The sequence below is a fragment of the Mesoplodon mirus genome (assembly GCF_964341445.2).
Source record: "Mesoplodon mirus genome assembly, chromosome: 5".
Classification (NCBI taxonomy): Eukaryota; Metazoa; Chordata; class Mammalia; order Artiodactyla; family Ziphiidae; genus Mesoplodon; species Mesoplodon mirus.
Window position 1 is genome coordinate 17320666 of NC_138980.1, and position 20956 is coordinate 17341621.

The window sequence follows — 20956 nt, forward strand, 5'->3', positions numbered from 1 at the left end:
GAAATAACTGAACCAAATTCAGCTCTAATGTTGTACAATTGTAATGATAACAGTGGTGGAAACAAGAAGCATTAGCTTATCATTTTTGCCTTTACATGGCAATTTGCTGTTTGCATTATTCATCTTGGTTGTACCTCATGACAGTTTTGTGTAGATCAGTGTAATGATTTGGGGCCACTTTGCAGATGGTGAAGTTGAGGCCTCTCTTCTTCTGGGGTGGCTCGGACTAGGCTTGTGACGATGTTCTATGTGATCAGAGAAAGTTGGATAGGCCACAAATGGGTGAAATGGGAAGGAGCAGAAGGAATCAGGATTTATGCAGGGAGGCACGTGGATAGGAGCAGCTAACAAGCGTGTAAAAACGGACTGGAGATGGTGGCAGAATTGTAATGGGTGTTTCTCCTCTTGGATTTCCAATATTGTTCTTATATTGGTACAATACATTTTTAATAAAAATAAACTCTAACATAGTTATAGATTTACCGGCAATATAGCATATGGTTAGGCAGCTGGACTTCTGAGTTAGACAGACCTGAGTTCAAATACTCAGTTCTCACCTCATATAGCTAAAGTCTTTCCATTTGCCTCTGATAGACCGTCTGTAAAATGGGCACATTGATAGTGCCTTCCCCATAGAATTGTGAGGACACAAAATGGTGTACCATGTGTGTGCTCCCCCTGGATGCTAACGAAGGTCATTACTTTGGGCCGGGCCTATGCTTGAGGGCTTCAGACACGAGCACATTCTGCCTCACAACAGCCGGTGGAGAGAAGTAAGCAGAGGATTCCAAAGGGCAATCAGCTTGCCCAGGAACACAGTAATAAGTGACACAGCTGGGCTTTCAGACTGACAATCTGGCTCCAAAGACTCGACTCTATTCATTACTTGGTGCCAGGGAGAGGGCCAGGGAAACCAGGGTGTCCTTTGGGCAGAATTTATGGATTCCGTGATGCCTTCACACTTTCCTCTTAAGCCCTATTGTCAGGGTCTTTGGGGCAGAGCCAGGAGCAGGGTGCCGGGTGGTCTAATTCTGTCTCTGGAGGTTCCAGCTGTCACATACAAAAAAGGAATGTCTGTTGGGCAGCTCTGTTTTTATCTCCCCTCAAAGTTTAATTTCCCTGTTATGAGTGGTTCTATTGCTTTGAGATTTCCAGGGTTTGCATTCTTCATAAAGAAGGACCGTTTATTTGGTATCGTGGTGCCGAGATGCTGCAGCATATGAATGTTAATGAAGTTCATGTTTCCTGGCATAATGAAGGTCCTAGATCAGCACCCTGGCTTGGTGGACAGTGGGAGGGTTTTTGTTTTTCTCCTCTCTCTTCCTAACTCCTGGGGTTTCATGTCTGTGGTGACACATCCTCCTAGAATAAGTTTACAGTACACATCGCCTTGCTTCATTGCACTGTTGCAAGCAAATGCAGCAGCAGGACTGAGGAATATTTATCAGAAAGTCTGTTAAGATAGTGTTTAAGATTGAAGGCTTCAGAATCAGATATTCCAGAGTTCCAGTCAGGCTCTGCTACTTCAGTAACCACGTGAGCTCAGACAAGTTACTCTGTGCCTTAGTGTGCACGGGGGGACTGTAAAATGGGGGTAATACTTAGGCTTATAAGGCTATCATGAGGATTAAAGGAGATATTACATGAAAGGCTCTTGACACAGTACCAGTGCACTATTACACTCAGTAAGTGATTGCTATTATTGGTTAAGCCCAGAAACCAGGAAAACACTGGATAATTTACACACATCATCTCATTTAATCATCACACCAATCTTGTGCGGTGGGATTTTTGTTTCCATTTGACAGAAGAGGAAACGGGAGCTCAGAGAGGTGAAGCATCTTGCTGAAGGTCACACAGCTCATCAGAGGCAGAAGCAGAATGGGAACCTTGTAGGGATGGGGCCACAGCTACTGCAGAGAACTGCACGGACATTGACTAGAATGAAGGCCTAATTCACCCAGCCATCAGAGAAAAGCTTCCCGTCTTTTAGGGCATAGCAGGCAGACAAGGAGATTGTTTCAGGGGCAAAATGAATCATTTCCCGACATCATACAGACTACTTCAGATGACCCAATGCAATGATTTTATCCAGTTGCCCTGTCAGGTGTGGAACAGTTAAAAGGGGCCCTAAAATTCACTCTTGGTAGTGTTTTGTGCCAAAAATGAAGAAAGAGGTGTGGGGGTAGGGAATGTGGGATGTACATTCTGCTCTGTGCCAGAAGACACACAGAAGCAAACATACAATAGAATGGACCACAGAAGCAAACATACAATAGAATGGATAGTCGTGATACAGGGGGCTGAGTGCTAAGTGGTGAAGGGAAAAAAAGTGTGGTGAGAACACAAATTGGCAAGGGAAGTCTTCCCAGAGGAGGTGAGATGTGAGTTAGGCTTTGAAGCATGACCAGGAGTACTCCAAGGAAAAAAGGGCTGAAAAGGTATACAAGAGAAATACATGTTGAGAAATGGCAGTCTTCCTGAGTGGTTGGAGCCTTTGAAGTACCTGCTTAGAAGCATGGCAGATGATACAGAGAGACGGAGGAGTGCATATCTATATAGCACATATGCCAGACACTGTGGGAAAGCACCCTGGGGCTGCCACAGCCAATGACCACACACTGGATTAATGCAACAGAAATTCATCCTTTCACAGTTCTGGGGATCAGAAGTTCAAAATCAAGGTGTTGGCAGGGCCATGCTCCCTCTGAAGGCTAGAGAAGGATCTACCCTTGCCTCTTCTAGCTTCTGGTAGCTTCAGGTGTCCCTTGACTTGTGGCTGCATCACTCCAATCCCTGCCTCCCTCCCTATTCACACGCCCTTCTCCTCTCTCTGTATGTTTGTCTCCCTCTGTGTGTCTCACATAACGGGACTTGTCCTTGGATTTAGGACCCACCTGCACAATCCAGGGATGATTTCATCTCAAGAGCCTTAGCTTAATTACATCTACACAGACCTCTTTTCCAAATGAGATCATATTTACAGGTTCTGGTGATTAAGACGTGCGCATATCTTTTGAGAGGCCACCATTCAATGCACTATAGGGCTTCCCATCCGTTATCTGATTTAATCCTCAGAACTCTGAGGGGCAGACACTACTATTACTCCCCTTTGCAGAAGTGGACACTTGTTGAAACAGTTAAAGGTAAACTTTACGGGAGCAGGGACCTCACTGTCCTCCTCAGCACTGTACGCCCAGTGTGTAGAATTCTCTCTGGCACATGTAAGCGCTTAATATTTAGTGAATAAATGCTTTATGAGAAGTATAGCATAAGCTACGATCCCAGGCCATACTTTAGAGAGTTAGACTCCTGACTATATTACTTAATTAGCTGTGTGACCTTGAGAAAATTATGTAACCTCTCTGTGCCTTAGTCTAAAAAGTGTAAATGTACCATCTTGTAGGGCTGTTGTAAGAATAAATCCACTTGAATGGATAAAGAAGATGTGGCACATATATACAATGGAATATTACTCATAAAAAGAAATGAAATTGAGTTATTTGTAGTGAGGTGGATGGACCTAGAGTCTGTCATACAGAGTGAAGTAAGTCAGAAAGAGAAAAACAAATACCGTATGCTAACACATATATATGGAATCTAAAAAAAAAAAAAAGGTACTGATGAACCTAGGGGCAGGACAGGAATAAAGATGCAGACATAGAGAATGGACTTGAGGATGTGGGTGGGAAGGGTAAGCTGGGACGAAGTGAGAGAGTGGCATGGACATATATAAACTACCAAACGTAAAATAGATAGCTAGTGGGAAGCAGCTGCATAGCACAGGGAGATCAGCTTGGTGCTCTATGACCACCTAGAGGGGTGGGATAGGGTGGGAGGGTGGGAAGGAGATGCAAGAGGGAAGAGATATGGGGATATATGTATATGTATAGCTGATTCACTTTGTTATAAAGCAGGAACTAACACACCATTGTAAAGCAATTATACTCCAATAACGATGTTAAAAAAAAAAAAAGAATAGATCCACATCCAGTGCTGAGAAGATTGGCTGGCACAAAATCAGTGCTTAGTAAATGGAAGTGTGCTGTATTATTCCACACTGCCTCTCAGGAGGGGAGGCATACAGGTGGTGGTTAATTAGAGTGCTCTGGGAAAAGTGTCTCAGGAGCGGTGAGCAGACAGGGCAGTGGCTAAATACCACCTGAAGACTTTGAGGAAGAGAAGAAACTTGACCTGGGTCTAGGATGAGCAGGAGCTTGACGGACTTGGGAGGGGAAGCTGGCATTCCTGGCAGAGAGACCAGGAGGTGCCGGAGCTTCGAGGTGGGGGAAATGAGGGTGCAATCAGACAGTGTGGGGAGGGGGTGGGGCTGAAGAGGCAAATCGAGTTTCCATCAGGAAGGGCCTTGTCTGCTCTGTAACGAGTTCAGACTTGACCCTGTAGGTGTGATGGCTCATTCACCAGGGAAGCAGCATACTCAGGTTGGCTTGTTAGAAAGTCTAGGGTGGTCTTAGAAACCGGAAGGCTGGAGGCCAGGAGAGCATCAGGGAGGCCGCTGCATGCAGGGGTGAGGTGATGGTGGTCCTACCCAGGGAAGTTATGATGAAGATGGTGGAGAGAAATGGACAAACCACACCAGAGGCAGGAGCGCCGGGAAATGGTGGCTGATGGGTGGGGCTGGGGAGAGAAGTGGGATGGATGACAGGGTTGGCTGCAGGAGGGCGAGGTCCAGAGGCGAGTGGGCAGAGCTGCTTCCCACCACAGCTGAGGGGAAGACAGCAGGCTGGTTCTGGCGTGGTGAGTTCAAGGTGCCCTTGAGGTACCTCAAAGCATTGTTCATACTTATCTTTTACTAAATGTGGGACCTGAGGCAAGTCACCTAACGTCTCAGAGCCTCAGTTTCTCCATCAGCAAAATGGGGTTAAGAATTCTACGTTCTTCGTATGATGGTGGTGTTATTAGTATACGGTAAGCTCCCAATAACTCTTAGCATATTTTGTCACTGTGACTACCGCTACTGCTGCTCTTATCACTATATGGAGGTGTGGATCACAGGGCGGTCACGATGACTGCCATTTCAGTGCACCTTCACCAGAGGCCCTGGCTGCACATGCTGTTTTAAGTTCTTCCTCTATTCTCTCCCTGACCTATGCTCAAAAGCTGGAGGAGAGATCTTGGCCAGGTCTTAGCTGATACTAACCCAAATCCTGAGTTTTTTCAAGGTTAAGGTACTTTATTTTGAGCATGTGTATGGGCGGGTGGTGGAAGGGGTTGAGACTAGGGGCTGGAGAAGTACAGATATTTCAGTGCCCCACCCCATCCCACGTGATGTGGTTTGGACCAGGTTGAGTGTCTGCGTGTGTGTATGTGGGGAGAAGGGGTGTGCATGTGTGTGTGTTCACGTGTATAAGGGTGTGTTCATCCTCCAGGTCTTAAGTCAATTCAGCATTTCAGTTCAGGAAATGTTTACGGGTGCCCCCCACTGTGGGAGCCATGGTGCTGGGTACAGAGGAGAGGATGAGATTGCTGGCTGCCCAGTGCACCCCCAGCAGAGGGAGGGCTCAGAGGTATGAGGAGGTAAGGACGGCATGGTGGGTCCCATCAGGGCAGCCCAAGCAGGCCCCAGGTACAGAGCAGGGCAGGATCAGGTGTTCAGGGAAGGGGCCCCAGGGCTGGACCAGGAGGTTGATGAGGAAGGACACGGTAGTGGGGATGGTGTGTTCCAGGGCTGGGCAAGGCACGGATAAGCATGACAGCAGGAGCCCTCAGCAGCCTGGGGGTGGGGGGCGGCTGGAGGGTGGCAGAGGGGGGCCAGGCTGAGCAGGACGTTACCCGGAAAGCGCTGGATGGAAGCTGGAGAAAGCTCCTCTCCTGGGCAGGACTAGGGTAATCTTGGTCTCCGAAGGCCTATAGGGCCTCACCTCAGCACTCTTTCCCCCTTGCCCCTCCTCCCATCTCAGTCAGACTGCTTCTTCCAGGTCCACTGAGACCCTGAGCTCCTCTTCTTTTTAGGAGTTTGGGGCTGTGCCTCAGTCTAGGTGGCTCTGGCCCAGGGTCTTCATGTGTGGGGCTCCTTCTCCCACCCCTGCCCACCATATCTGAGGCTCCCCTCCTATTCGCTGTTCCAGATCCTGCTGTGGTCTTGTTTTGAAGTTTATTATTTGGTGATTTGCTAGTTCGGCGTCTGACCCTCTCCCTGTATGGCGGCATCTGGCTCACAGTGGGTCCTTTAATAAACATGTGCTGAGTGAATGAAGGGATGAGCAGGGAAACGGGGAGCAGGGAGGACCAGATCTCTAAGGAAACACTCAAATCAGCATCTAGAACTTGTTTATTTCTAATCCCAGGCTGTTACATTCAGGAGGTAAAGCCAAGGGCTTTAGAATGTTTCCAAGCAACAAGGTTATATAAACGGAGTCAATCAACATTGATGTGCTGCTGGCTTTCACATTCAGAGGTGCTCTATGGGGGAAGTGGGGACTGCTCTCCCAGGTCCTCTGAGGCTCCCCTGCCACATCGGGAGCTTTGCTGCAGGGACCAAGCACTAAGACCTCTGACTTCCAAGAATCTAATCCGTCGGAAAGGGAGAGGCCAGCTTCAGGATGCCCCACGGAGACCCGCCTTCAGGAAAAATCTCACCCTGGAACCAATCAGAAACCTTGGTCTCCCCATCCCACCCCAGCCAATAGCCAACACTGACTCTGTCATTAAGAACAGGAATCCAGACCCAGCTCAACATCCTCCTTTCTCCCGGGAGTCAGCCCCTTCTTCCTTCCTTTTCACACCACTCTGCTCACCTCCCAGGCCTTCTCAAGCCATTGACCCCTTCTACCCTTACAGCCCCAGGTCTGGCCTATTTAGGGCATATATCCTGGTGCATCAGCCTCCCTGCCTCCAGTGTTGCCCCTGCAAACCCTCTTCCATGTCCACCTCCCTCCTCCCTTCCCCCACCATACCATCTTTCCAAAACGTAATTCTAATTCTGTCATTCCCTTGCTTAAAACCTTCAGGGGCTCTCTGCCACCTTGGGGATAAAGCCCAAGTTTTAGCTTGGTCCTTCCTTATCTATTCTCTTCCTACCTACCCGTTGCCCAAGGCCTGTCTCTCCCTCACTTGCATCCTCCAGACCCGCCATGACAAACCATATGATGTTTCCAGAACAGCCCCAGCTTCTACACTGTGTCATGTGTGACTTCCCCGCTCAGAACCTTCTTCCTCCCCTATCCTGGCATTCTTCCCTGAAGTCACTTCCGGAGTCACCTCCCACAGGAGGCCTTCCCTGATCTCCCCACCCGCAGGCTGGTTAGGTCCAGCCGCCCTCTGTGCTGATGTCCTCACTCATGGCGCCACCCTTGTGTTACAAGTGCCTGTGTCCTCCTGTCCACCTCTCCCCCGCCCTGTGGGCTGTGAAGCCTTGAGGGAGGGCTTGTGCCCGATTCACAGCCCTGAACTCTCTGACCTCCACAGGCTCTTAAGGAATGACCGACCTCTAGTTGTTGCAGAAGTTACCAAGATTCAGGGCGGGGAGGCAGACTTATCTTCACCTAAAACAGCCTCCCGTCACCCTCGTTCTGGGGCTATGGAACACGTGGCAGAAGTTAGCCTTGCTCGGAAGAATGCCCTGAGGTGGGCTGCACCCCTGGCGTCCCAGTCAGCAGCAGACCTTGACTCTGATGGTCGTATAGGCCACCTGCCTGGGGTCTGTGTCCCGCGCTCTTCTGGATACTTGCCTGCACACAGCAACTGCCTTGGGATTCTGATGTAATTGGTCTGAGAGCTTAAAACCCTGCCCAGGTGATTCTAAGCTCAAGAACCCTCATACATAGTCATACTGGAGTAGTCGTTCTCATGTCTTGTTGTACATTAAAATCACCTGGAGAGTGTCCTGGACCCACCATCCCTGACCAGATAAATCAGAATCCAATAGGGTGGTGGCCATCTAGGCATCAGCACGGAATCCTTTAGGATCCTCCCTCTCTCTCTCCTCTCCTCCCTCTCTTTTCTTTTTTCAGAAACATTTGCTGTGCTCACCCCGTCAAGCCATAGGAGTGCTATGGTGAATCAGATCCTGCCCCTCCTAGGTGGAGGCTGTTAACTCAGGGCTGTTAGGAATGAAAGAGGTCCCCCCCAACACACACCAAAAAAAAAAAAACAACACCATAAAGGGAACCTGTCTCACAGCCAGACTGCCGGGCCCTGCTTCAGCTCCCAGCGCCATCACCAGCCTGCTGGGAACCAGGAGAAGCGTCCAGCCCTACCTGGGGACGCCCACGCTGGAGTCTTGTCCTGCTTCCGAGTCAGTTAAGAGGCCTGGCTCTCTGCTCAGTCGGAGACTGGGGCTGTATGGGGTCCTTTGGAGGGGGAGCTCTCTGAGGGTTCCCCCAGATCCTGCATCAGGTCGTGGCAGGGCGGGCTGCAGCTCTCGACTTTTCCTTTGCATGTTCAAGGTCTGCGGCCATGGAGGTGACTGTGAGTGTGTCTGTCCCAGTCTTGGGGGCAGCTTTGATGAGGGGATGCTAGCAGGAGTTTAAGGTCCATTTGACAAAGTCAGCTGGAGCTCTGGGCATTTTTTAGAAAGTTGAGGTAAAATTCACATACCATAACGTAGAGTGAAAAATCCAGTGGCATTGAGTACATTCACAGTTGTTGTGCAACTATCACCTTGATCTAGTTCCAAAATGTTTTCATTACCCCAAAAGGAAACTCTATCCCCATTAGCAGTCATTCCCTATTCCCCGCATCCCAGCCCCTGGCAACCACCAGTCTGCACTCTGTCTCTATGGATTTACCTATTCTGGATCTTTTGTACAAATGGAAGCATACAATATGTGGCCTTGCATTTAGCAGGTTTTCGAGGTCCATCCACATTTGTACGAGAACTTCATTCCTTTTTATTGCTAAATAATATTCTATTGTACAGATAGACCACAATTCGTTTATCCATTCATCAGTTGTACCACTTTGTACACAGGCGGTGGGATGGGGCCAGTGCAAACCTGGAGGTGCCTCTGAAATTAGCTACTTAGTCCTTTCTGGTAAATCCTGGTGGTGACTTCAGTTTGTTTGGTGTTATATTTTTTTTAAAGCTTACTTATTGATAATGGTTAGGAGCTGGGCTTTCACTATGAGCAATTTGGAGACCATTAGATGCTTCTGAGCAGAGAAGGGACATGCCTTGACTTCAAGTTTGAATGGACTTCTCAGGTTGCTGTGTGTGAATACATGTAGGGGTCGAGGAGGCCCCTAGTTAGAAGGCAGTTTCAGTACTGCAGGTGAGAGGTGATGATGGCTTTGGCCACAAAAGAGATGATTTAGGGGGTCAGAAGTGATTGGATTATGGATGTGTTGGAAGGCAGAAATGACAGCTTCTGCTGGTAACTAGGATGTAGAATGTGAGAAAAGGAGAGGGTCAGAGTTGACTTCAAACTTTTTGGCCTGAGTGACTGCAAAGGTGGGGTTGACATTTCCTGAGATGGGTAAAAATGTGGGGCATGGAGCAGGTTTGGGATGGGAGGGAAGCAGGAGTTTGGTTTGAGAACGCACTTCAGGTGAGTCCTGGACGTCCAAGTGGAGGTGGAATAAGCACTGATACCTGAGACTGGAATTCAGCAGTGGCAGGGAGGGAGGTGACAGAAGGCAGAAGCCCCATACGTGAGGGCTTCACGATCGTCCCTCTGCCCCCACAGAATTAACAGGAAAAGTAAATGGGGAGGGGGTGGAAATCACACATTGGGCCAAGACGGAGCTTCCGAGAGTTTCTGGAAGAAGGGGACACCGAGGCCCAAAGACTGCAGATGGTTTGCTCAGGCTCACGCTCCAAGTTGGTGACAGAACTGAAACAAAGCTGGTTCTTTGGGCCCCTGGCCACCCCCTACTCTTTCTAACATACCAGGCTGCCTATCGGCTCTGGGTTTCAAAGGCTGCACCATGTGGGCTGAAGGCAGGCAAGCTGAGGCTGGAGGATTCTGTTTTGTTTTCTCCAGGTCACCATCCTCGTCAGCCTGGCCCTAGCTTTCCTCGCCTGCATCGTGTTCCTGGTGGTTTACAAAGCCTTCACCTATGACCACAGCTGCCCAGAAGGATTTGTCTATAAGGTAAGGGGCTTCTGGCAGGGGAGTGGCCCAGGTGACTGTCAGCTTCAATTAAAGGGTTTATCAATGTCTTCTTTTCATTGACATTTAAATTCTGGGTATGGCAACCTCCCTACAGACTGTTTAAAATGTAATATGTGTCCGAAGAAAATGGAAACACTAATTTGAAAAGGTACATGCACCCCAATGTCCATAGCAGCATTCTTTACAATAGCCAAGACATGGAAGCAACCTAAGTGTCCATCCATGATGAATGGATAAGGAAGATGTGGTACATATATACAATGGAATAGTATTCAGCCACAAAAAGAATGAAAGTTTGCCATTTGCAGCAATATGGATGGACTTGGAGGGTATTATGCTACATGAAATAAGTTAGACAGAGAAAGACAAATGCTGTATGATATCACTTGTATGTGGAATCTAAAAAATACATCAAACTAGTAAATATAACATAAATGGAATAGACTCACATATATAGAGAACAAACTAGTGGTTACCAGTGTAGAGAGAGAAATAGGGAGGGGCAAGATAGGGGTAGGGGATTTAAAAGTACGAACTACTATGTGTAAAATAAGCAAGTTGTAATGATATATTGTACAGCACAGGGAATATAGCCAATATTTTATACTAACTATAAATATAGAAATTGTGACTCATGAAACTATACACCTGAAACTTATAAAATATGATAAATCAACTATACCTCAATAAAAAAGAAAACTTTATGCATTCAATAAAGGCGTTGAAATACGTAAAAAAGTTAGTATAAAGAAATGCATAAGTAACACCAAAACAAAACTGATGGTGGCAATCTAAAATTATTTTCTAAAAAGTTGTATCTTCACAATAAATTTTGATATGAAATAAAAAATTACAAGAAAGAAAAGTCCTATATGTCTGGCAAGGAGTTTTCAGGCTTGCATGAAGGACTTGGTCTCAGGTAGGCAGTAGAGGGCCTCCTCCCAGCTGGCCCTCGCTCCGGACTGCCCATCCGCATCTGGGAGCGCTCACTCCTGCTCCAAATAGACTGTTCCGCCTCCAGAGTGCTCTGCCTAGGTGTGAGTCTTTCTGTTTTTTTTTTTTTTAATTTTTTTTATTAGTTTCTGCTTTATAACAAAGTGAATCAGTCATACATATACATCCGTTCCCACATCCCTTCCCTCATGCATCTCCCTCCCTCCCACCCTCCCCATCCCACCCCTCCAGGCCGTCACAAAGCACCGAGCTGATCTCCCTGTGCTCTGCGGCTGCTTCCCACTATCTATCTACCTCACGTTTGGTAGTGTATACATGTCCATGCCTCTCTTTCGCTTTGTCACAGCTTACACTTCCCCCTCCCCATATCCTCAGTCTTTCTGGTTTGACGGCTGGTTTCTTGTTCCTGCAGAGACGTGAAGACAGGGAGCAAAGCTTCTGAGGTGGCCTCCCCCAATCCTGCAGCTGGGCCCTTTGCCCGTCACCGTCACTCTGATTGTGCTCCTTCCCTTGCAAAACTGAACTGGCTGCATGAGCCCCGGGCATCCCCTCGCCCCTCTGAGCCTCAGGTTTCTTGCCTGCAATGGGCGTCAATAATGTCTGCCCACAGGATTTTGGAGAAAATTTAAGCAAAATCGGTCAGCAAAGGGCCTGCTAGAGAATGGGCTCTCGACAGATGTGAGTGGTAGTAACATTTCAGAGCTGAAACGAATATTTATAAATTACCATTTACTGGGTACCCATTATATGTCACCTCCTTCCTAGACATTTTCATAAACAGTATCTCAGTTGAGCTCTCCACCCATTCTGAAAACTAGGTTTTATTGCCTCCATTTTACATCTGAGGAAACAGAGATTAAGAGCGTTTTGTTATGAGTTTTCTAAGACATCACAGATGTTATGTTTCAAAGTGAGGGAATCAAATGGAGACTGTTCTGTCTTAAAAACACATCCTGGGCTTCCCTGGTGGCGCAGTGGTTGAGAGCCCACCTGTCAATGCAGGGGACACGGGTTCGTGCCCCGGTCCGGGAAGATCCCACATGCCGCAGAGTGGCTGGGCCCATGAGCCATGGCCGCTGAGCTTGCGCTCCGCAGTGGGAGAGGCCACAACAGTGAGAGGCCTGCGTACCACAAAAAAAAAAAAAAAAAAAAAAAACCACACACAAAACCCCCCAAAACCCCACATGTCCTTTGGTTCTGCTACATGACTTCCTAAGATGACGTTTTTGTTAGAAGCTGAGGTTCTGAAAGATTGGCAACAACTGTCAATAGGAGACAATGGAATAAACTATGATGTATCTGCACAATGGAATTTCAAACAACTGTGAAAATGAGTGAGGGGGGGCTCCAGACATGGACACAGAATACCCTCCAGGATAATAGTGAAGAAAAAAAGGTGCTAGGTTTGAGTGAGAAAAGGGGAGGTCAGGGATGTTTACTGCTATTTTCAGAAAGAAATTCTGGATGGATAAATTTAAAAAACTAAGAAAAATGGCGACTCAGGTGGGCAGGGAGGGGACAGAAAGAATCGGGGTGGGGAGCAAGGCTTCTCTGGATGTATCTTGCTCTACATTCGTCCTTGATGTGTATCAATGTTTGAGGTATTTGTAAAAATAAATAAATAAAAAGTAATCGCTGAAATTAAAAACAAGCTAAAATCTAGCTGTATATCAAGTTGGGAACATAAACTTGCCAAGAAAATAAATATTCCAAATGACTGTAGAATGCAGTATATTGACTGTACACCCTCAGTGGACTATATTCTAAGGACACAGAGAGCCGCAGAGAAACCCTATAGTTCCTTCAGTAGTCTAACTATTACTCATAATATTGCTGTTATTTTTGTGACCATTTGATATATATTGTAGGATAATGCAAATATATAATTATATTAATGTTGTCAGGAACCAAGGCTTTTGGTATAAGAGAAAAGAGTTACAACTATCCAATCAAGGGAACAAAATGGACAGCAATTGGCTGCAGGCAATGGCCCAGAGAAGGAGTTAGGGGATGGGTGAATCAGCCAGGTAAAGAGCTACCAACCGTGTCTACTGTAACCCCACAGTCAGTAAGCAGAGGATGTTGACCTTGAATTAGTATCATCATCAGCTTCTTCCCTCCCTCTCTCTCCCTTTTTCTCTTTCTTTCTTTCTTTCTTTCTTTCTTTCTTTCTTTCTTTCCTTTACTTTTTATTGAGGTGTAATTGGCATATAACATTATATTAGTTTCAGGTGTACAACATAATGATTCAATATTTGTATATATTGCAGAATAATCACCACTATATGTCTAGTTAACATCCATCACCCTGCATAGTTGAAAATTTTTTTCTTGTGATGAGAACTTTTAAGATCTACTCTATTAGCAACTTTCAAAAATGCAACTTTCAGTATTATTAACTACAGTCACCATGCTATGCATTACATCCCCAGGACTTATTTATTTTATAACTGGAAATTTGTACCTTTTGACCACCTTCACCCATTTCTCCTACCACCTCTGGGAACCTACAACCTAGCATCAGGTTAGTTTCTTCTGGCTTCAAGTAGGTGGCAGCTTTGATGATGGTGATGACGCTGGGGAAAGCCTGATGAGGGCCAGGCACAGGCCAGGTACCATCCCCTGCCCTCTGGCTGAGAGCCTGGCGTGCCTGTGGCCCCCAGGTGGGGTGGCCGTGTTGCAGGGCGGGTTGGAAGCGGTCCACTGAGCTGCCCCTGACTCTGTCTCTCTCTTCCCCAGCACAAGCGCTGTATCCCGGCCTCCCTGGATGCTTACTACTCATCCCAGGACCCCAGTTCCAGAAGCCGCTTCTACACGGTCATCAGCCACTACAGCGTGGCCAAGCAGAGCACTGCCCGGGCCATCGGGCCGTGGCTGTCGGCAGCCGCCGTCATCCACGAGCCCAAGCCGCCCAAGACCCAGGGCCATTAGAGGCCCACCCCCGGCCAGAATCGGGGGCGGAGAGGGGGACCCCCCGTGGGCTAAGCCAAGCTCCAGTTACAAGACAACACTGTACTCCCGGGATATGGGGGCGGGGGTGGGGCCGGGGGTGGGGGTTGGGATCTCACCGAAAATCTCCTGCACTGGAGTTGTCTGAATCAATATTTCTTTTCGTCCTTTGGTATGGTTGATTCGTCCCCGAGTCAGGCTCATGTACAAAGGCATGTTTCGTGTTGACTGTTCCCATGTAAGATATTTTCAAAGCCACTGCTTATTATTTGTTAGGAAAATTTAAAAACAGAAGAGGAAAGCAACAAAGGAAATGAACCAAAAAGGGTTAGACTGGCTGCACCTGGAAGACACTGAAGGGTATTAAAGAGCACAGATGCTCTGGGCTTCTCACACGAGAGATGGTAGCTTCAGTGTGAGCTTCGGAAGGTACAGAACTTGTGAGTGATGCAGGCGGGGCTGCTTGCTTGGCCTCCGGTCTGCAGGGGAGGAATACCGGAAGTTAGGAACTGCTGAGTTGGAGAGAAGGACTGATTTTGGCATTTGTAAGCCCAGGATGCATACAACCCAGAGAGAAAATCCTCCACCGCCTCGTGTGTTTTGCAAAGTTAGCACAAACTTGTCTGTATGGGCATCGGAGCTGGGGCCGGGCTGCATGGCCTAGGGATGTGTAGGGTATAAGCAAACACTGAGCAGCGGACAGACTTTCTTTGTCTTTCTCTTGTGTTTCTAGCCCTACACCTGGGTCCTGCCCAGGACACAGAAGGGGTAGAAAGAGAAGGAAGGAGAGGCCTGCAGGAAGAAGAAGGCACAGCACGGGCCTGTGACATTTGGCCAAGCTATCAGCACAGCACCCAAGTTTAAAATTTGTGTCTGTTTGCTGTTTCCCAAAGTGCTAATAACACGAGGGAGAACAGGAAGGGTCCTAACCAGGAACCTCAGGTGACAGCCAGGGAGACTTTCCACTGGGGCTGCAGCAAAGCCAAATCATTTCTAAAGGAAGCTAAGACCTGTGGCCGTCTTTTGGCCACTCCATTGTGTTGACAGGGGGCACCGTCCAAACTCCGCAGTCTGGTTCTGGAAGCTCCTAGCCAGGAGGCAGCATCTGATATTGCCCAGGCCTCCCGTGGCCCTGGTCCCACTTCAGGCGCTCCCACGCAGCTCTCCTGCAAATGTTTTGGGGAGAGCCCCTCTGTGTGGTGTTGGCTCCAGGTCCAGCAAAGCCAGCACTGGCTGGGAGAGGCTGTATGAGATGTGGTACTGGCTCCCCACGAAGCTCAAACAGGCCATTTAAAGGGCATTTTGTTGTGTGTGGCTTGCTATGATGCCGAAATCATCGTACATAATAGCTGGGTAATAAGACAAGCATAACTCAAACTAGTCTGCTGAAAGCTATCATCTGACTTTTCCTCCCTCCCCATCCCCACCTTTCAGTCACCTCGAGTCACTTGTAAATTCATTTGTCATCTAAAGCGGAATAACAAGTTGTCCCTAGCAAAACTGCTGAGCGCTTTATAATTTTGTGGTGTATTTTTGTCAGTAGGTAGCAGAGGCTGAAGTATTTTTTGGTGTAATCCTTGGACTTTTCTGACAGGAAACAAATAAAGATAGATGTGTCTGAGCGTCTTGACCTTCCTTTGCATTTTTCTTTATCTTCTGCTCAGTGAGCCTGCTGGGGAAGATGTTGGGGGCAGGGGTCCCTGAGGATGGGTGAGCTCTGGGGGCAAAGTGTTCTGTTAGGCTGGGGCTGGATCTGGGCTGTGGAGGGAACTCCATCCTCAGCTGACACGGCCTGAAATGATGCTGAGGTCAAAGGCAAGGACCAAGAGGTGCACCTGGCTCTTATCTTGCAGTCCAACATCCTTCATCCTAAGAGCATCTGCTGAACATCTGCAGAGGGCCAGGCTGTGCTGGGCATGGGGCATTCAGCCACGAATGACACATATTCACTCTCTGAAACCTGGAGGTAGGGTCGGATGTGGAAACAGACATTGGCACAGGAAGAGTCTGAGGGTGCCATTGACAGAATGCATTTGGCCAACAGCTTAAGGAGGAAGCTGGTGGGTGATAAGTGGTCCCTTTTCATAATGAGCTCATTTAAGACTTATTATTACCTAGACAGGTAGAGATTATTGGTCCCCATATGACAGATGAAGAGACTGAGGCTCAGAGGGATGGAGAGATGCCCTGGGGCTACAGCGGATGAGCTGGGATTCAAACCCAGGTGTGTGTGTATGACTACTTTATCCCCCTCGACTGCTTCTGTAAGACCCCAAGCAATGCTGTCAAGGTTCATGCCTCAGAAAGTCAAGTCATGCTTATAAAAGCGAACTAGCTTATTCTCAGCCTGAATTCAGTATCAGCAGTGAATGTTAAGGATAGCAAACATTTAAAGGTCCCTTTCTACATTCCAAGCACTAAGCGTTTTGAGCATCTTGGTTTCTGTAACCCTTCCGCCAGCTCCGTGAGGTAGGTACCCCGTACTCAACATCACCGTCATCATGTTATCATCACCCCTATTTTGAGATGAAAGAGCAGCGCAGTACCTCCACACGAGGCCTGAAGTTAGGAAGCGGCTGAGGCGTGGTTCCACCCCACATATTTGGGCACCAGCTTCTCAACCACAGTGCCATTCCAGCAGTAACCGCTTATCTCTGCCTTTTGCTTGGGAGTTTCTAGTTTGTGTTCACAACCCTTCTCAACCTCAGATGGCAGACCACTGGGGGACAGGTCACGATTTACTGTGGGCAGAGCTGGAGGCTGATTCCCCAGCCTCATTGCTGCACTGGGGGTGGTGGCCACGCAGGCATTGCTGCAGGGAAGGAGGAGAGAGGTAGCACGGCTCCTGCACAAAGGCGGCTGAGCACAAACGGGCCTTAGACAACCCCACCTGCACCCATAAGGCCTTAGATTGCAGCCTGTGTTCAGGGACTGGTGAGCTGGGCAGGCAGGGGCCAGGCTCTGGGCTGGCCTCCCACCCTCAGAGGCAGCCTCATCCATATGGCCAATGCATAAACACCCACTATTTTTCTCAATTACACAAAGTCAGCTAAAGACTTAGTGAACACATGTTCAAACATTCTGTCATAAATGGATTTGCCACTCCATTGCCTCAGAAAATAAACCAAAGCTATCTTTTCTCTGGAATGAACAGGCTCTGGGAGTACGACGAAGGAAGGGAGAATGTCAGGGACAGGAGACGGGGATAGAGATTTCTGATTTTAGGAGCGACCCTGGGGCCATGTGCTATTCCTGGCGGAGTTGGAATTTTCTCATCAGAAAAAAAGGAGGATTCTTAACTCCTCCCACAAATATCCAAGGAGTGGGAGATTGGCTCTAGAAGAGTTTAACCAAAGGGGGTTTGGTCAGGGGAAAGCTGCCCTGGGTTTTAGAGGATGGGGTTTTGCAGGACGCTGCTGGCTGACAAAGGGCCAAAGGGAACCAGGAGATGATGATAAAAACAGTGCCTTGGTTTGTAGAACAAGATCTGTTCATGGCTTTTGCACATTTTTTAATCTGCTCTCCAGCAGTGGGTACCTCTCTCAAGATGCTCACAGTTTATGGGGAGGTCAGACAATCAGGCGTGCAGGAGAGGAGCTGGGACAGAAGTTCTCAGGAGGGGAGAGCGTGGCAGTGGGGTGTCAGCCTGGGGTTCTTGGAGGAACTGAACTTAGACCTGGGCCTTGAAGGATCGATTGCATTTTGACAGGAAGAAATCAGGAGGTGGAGAGAAGACACTGCAGAGCCGTCCTCCCAGGCCATGGGAACAGTGTCATAAGGGTGCCGAGGAGACAGCCCAAGGCTGCTCCTCACAGATGCCCCTGGGATGTCTCCCCAGTGCCAGTGCTGGATGCAAAGTTTAAGCAGGTACAGGAAGCTGCTGCCACTGCCCTGGGGCTCACGGTCCAGGCCAGGGAGAAGGGGAGGGAGATAAATGAAGACACAATTGCTTCACCTTGGGGAGAGGCAGCAATGGCGCCTGGAGTGATCCCAGCAGTAAATCAGGTTTGAACATATTAGGGAGATGTACATTTTTTCTGGAAAATTGCAAGACCACTTGGAGCTGCTGCGAATCACTTTATCCCCCCTCCACCCCTACGATGGGCTCTAATCCCAGGGGGAACTCATGTGGAGGAAGAATAAGAAATAAATCTCCGATAATTTTTTCAAGAAGTACACAACACTGTCTCTTTAGAAAAATGGGTCTCGGGAACCATTGAGGGCTGGTTTCCTTGGCAACATCAATGCCATGAGATGCAGTCTGGCACAGAGGGGTGTTCATCTGACTCTGCTCCTTTGTCAGAAATGATGTGTTTCTGAGAACCCAGCCCCAGAGACCATGAGTCCGAGTTGCCCTGAGAGGTGGCCACAGCTCTTTCAGACTCTCTGCTCCGTCTCTTCTCTGTCTTATCTGTCCTTGTCTGTGCTTCTGCCTCCCTGTCTCCTTCCAAGGGAAATGGTGTCTGGAGGTGCGGAGTGACTTGCTGTAACTTATGCTTCAATTCTAGGTCCATGGTGGGCTCTGTGCTGGGTTTGGGCAGGGTGTGAAGTGGGGTGCGTGGCAGAGGGTGAGACAGCCCCGGAGGAGTGTGGCTCCCAGGCTGTGCTCCTCCTGGCTCTGTAGCCTTGGCCAGTTCCCTTCCTCTCTCTAAGCTGCAGCTTCCCCATCTCTAAAACGGGCATAATAATTGTATCTACCTTGTTTTGCAAGAATGCAATGAAATAATAAATTTCTACCTGTAGCGGGCACTCAACAAATTGTGGCTGCTATATCTTAATAAGTCTCACTCAGTTTCCTCATTCGTAAATTGGAATTATTTATAAATAACCCCCTCCCCCGCATAGGGTTGCTGTGGCTTAAAATAATGCAGTGGCTGTGAAGTGCCCATAGCCCAGAAGTCGATTTCCTCCCATGGGCCCTTAGGAAGCTCATGGGCACACCCTTTTCTTTCCAGGCCTCCCAGAGATCGTCAGAGCAGACTCCCTGACACAGAGCCACATGCACCCCATCTTCCTCTGTCTACTAACAGTTTTTATTTGCTAAACTAAGACACAAATATATCATTTTAATGAAGATATTAAATATTGCTTTGAGGTCTCCATCACATTTCCAGAAACAATTTTGACCAAATTCCTTACATGCATTAAAAAAAAAAAGAAAAGAAACAACCAAACTACAGACTTTATTTAGATTTCACCAGGTTTCCACTAAAATCCTTCCAGGATCCCATGTTACATTTAGTTGTCTCCTTAGTCTTCTCTAATTTGTGACAGTTCCTCTGTCTTAACTTGTCTTTCATGACCTTGACACTTTTGAAGAGAACTGTTCTGTAGACTGTCCCTCAATTTGGTATTTGTCTGATGTTTTCCCATAGTTACACTGAAGATATGATTTTGGGGATTCTGAGGGGATATGCCGTGCTTAGTGCATCACGTTATGGGGTATTGATATTGATATCGATATTGATATCGATACTGATATTGATCTGTCTTATTCTTAGTGTTGTTAACTTTGACCCCTCAGTTTAGGTGGTGTTTTCCAAATTTCTCCATTGTAATGTGACCATTTTTCCCTCTGTAATTAGTAAAAATTTGGGGGAAGGTACTTGGAGGATGTACAAATATCCTGTTTCTCCTTAAACCTTCTGACACTAATTTTCGCATTCATCAGTGGGTCTTGCCTGCAGCAATTACTACACCACTAACATTACTACATTACTACCTTACTACATTACTACATTACTACATTACTACCTTACTACATTACTACATTACTACATTACTACACCACTTAGTAGTGTTCTAGTAGTAATTTTCTATTTCTTCTATTCCTTCTACTTTTATTTATCAGAATTCTTCTGAAAGGAAGAGTTGTTTCTTGTCCCCATTTATGTGTTGATTCAATCATTCGTTTTATTAGTGTGGACTCAAGGATATCTATATATTCTTTGGGTTATAATCAAATACTCTATTTTGTTGCTCAGATTGTTTCAGCTTTTGTAAATGGAAGCTTTTTCAGGTTGGTTCCTGTGTCCTTTTGACACATCCCACTTTTGTCTTCTCCACTTTATTTATTTTTTTTAACTTAAAAAAATTTTATTGGAATATAGTTACTTTACAATATTGTGCTAGTTTCTGCTGTACAGCAAAGTGAATCAGCTATACGTATACATCTACCCCCTTTTTTTGGATTTCCTTCACATTTAGGTCACCACAGAGCACTGAGTAGAGTTTCCTGAGCTATACAGTAGGTTCTCATTAGTTATCTATTTTATACACATCCCACTTGTTTTCAGTGCTTTCTTAGTTTCTGGCACTACAAGATGCTCCAGGCTTATCTTGTGTTCTCCCTTTCCCAGTCCTGGAATCAGCCATGACTCCAAGGTGCTCTGATTCTTTTTTGTTGAGGAATCGTATTTAGAAACCAAGATCTGGATGTTAGTTGTGTTAGAGGAGTGTCATTGTTTCTAGTTCCTCTCAGTGGACAGAGTTAGGAAATGATGGAGCTACAGCAGTCCATGTATGCACACACACCTCTCTCTCTCTCTCTCTCATTCTCCATCTCTCTCTCTCTCCATATTTCTCTTTTATCATCTATTATCTATCTATCTCTATCAAAATCAAACATAAGTTTATTTTGATACCTCTGGTTCCAATGCAAAGGGTTTATTCTAACATCCTCTCTTTGCTTGATTGTAACTTCTTTCTCTGACAGTGAGAATGATGACTATTATTTACAATATATTTACTTATTCATCTCTCGTATACATGTAATGTCGTTTCAGATACATGCCTTTTTTGACATTTAAAATTTCTGACATCACTAGAGACACGTTTTGATTCATTAACTTTGTGTTTTAGGGTAACCGTCTTTTTTTTTTTTTTTTGTGGTACGTGGGCCTCTCACCATTGTGGCCTCTTCCGTTGCGGAGCATAGGCTCCGGACGTGCAGGCCCAGTGGCCATGGCTCACGGGCC

The 20956-nt window shown here is 47.1% G+C and overlaps 1 protein-coding gene across 1 annotated transcript in view; it reads left to right on the plus strand.

Annotated features, from left to right (window-relative positions):
• The window catches only part of NSG2 (neuronal vesicle trafficking associated 2), a gene marked incomplete at its 3' end in the record, with an annotated part of 56094 nt that extends 42133 nt beyond the window's left edge, over positions 1-13961 (plus strand). The window contains exons 3-4 of the mRNA XM_082622584.1: positions 9945-10055; positions 13770-13961. Coding sequence (XP_082478710.1) covers positions 9945-10055; positions 13770-13961 — 303 coding nt within the window. The remainder of the gene's footprint in view (positions 1-9944; positions 10056-13769) is intronic.
• Positions 13962-20956: the final 6995 nt, after the last annotated feature.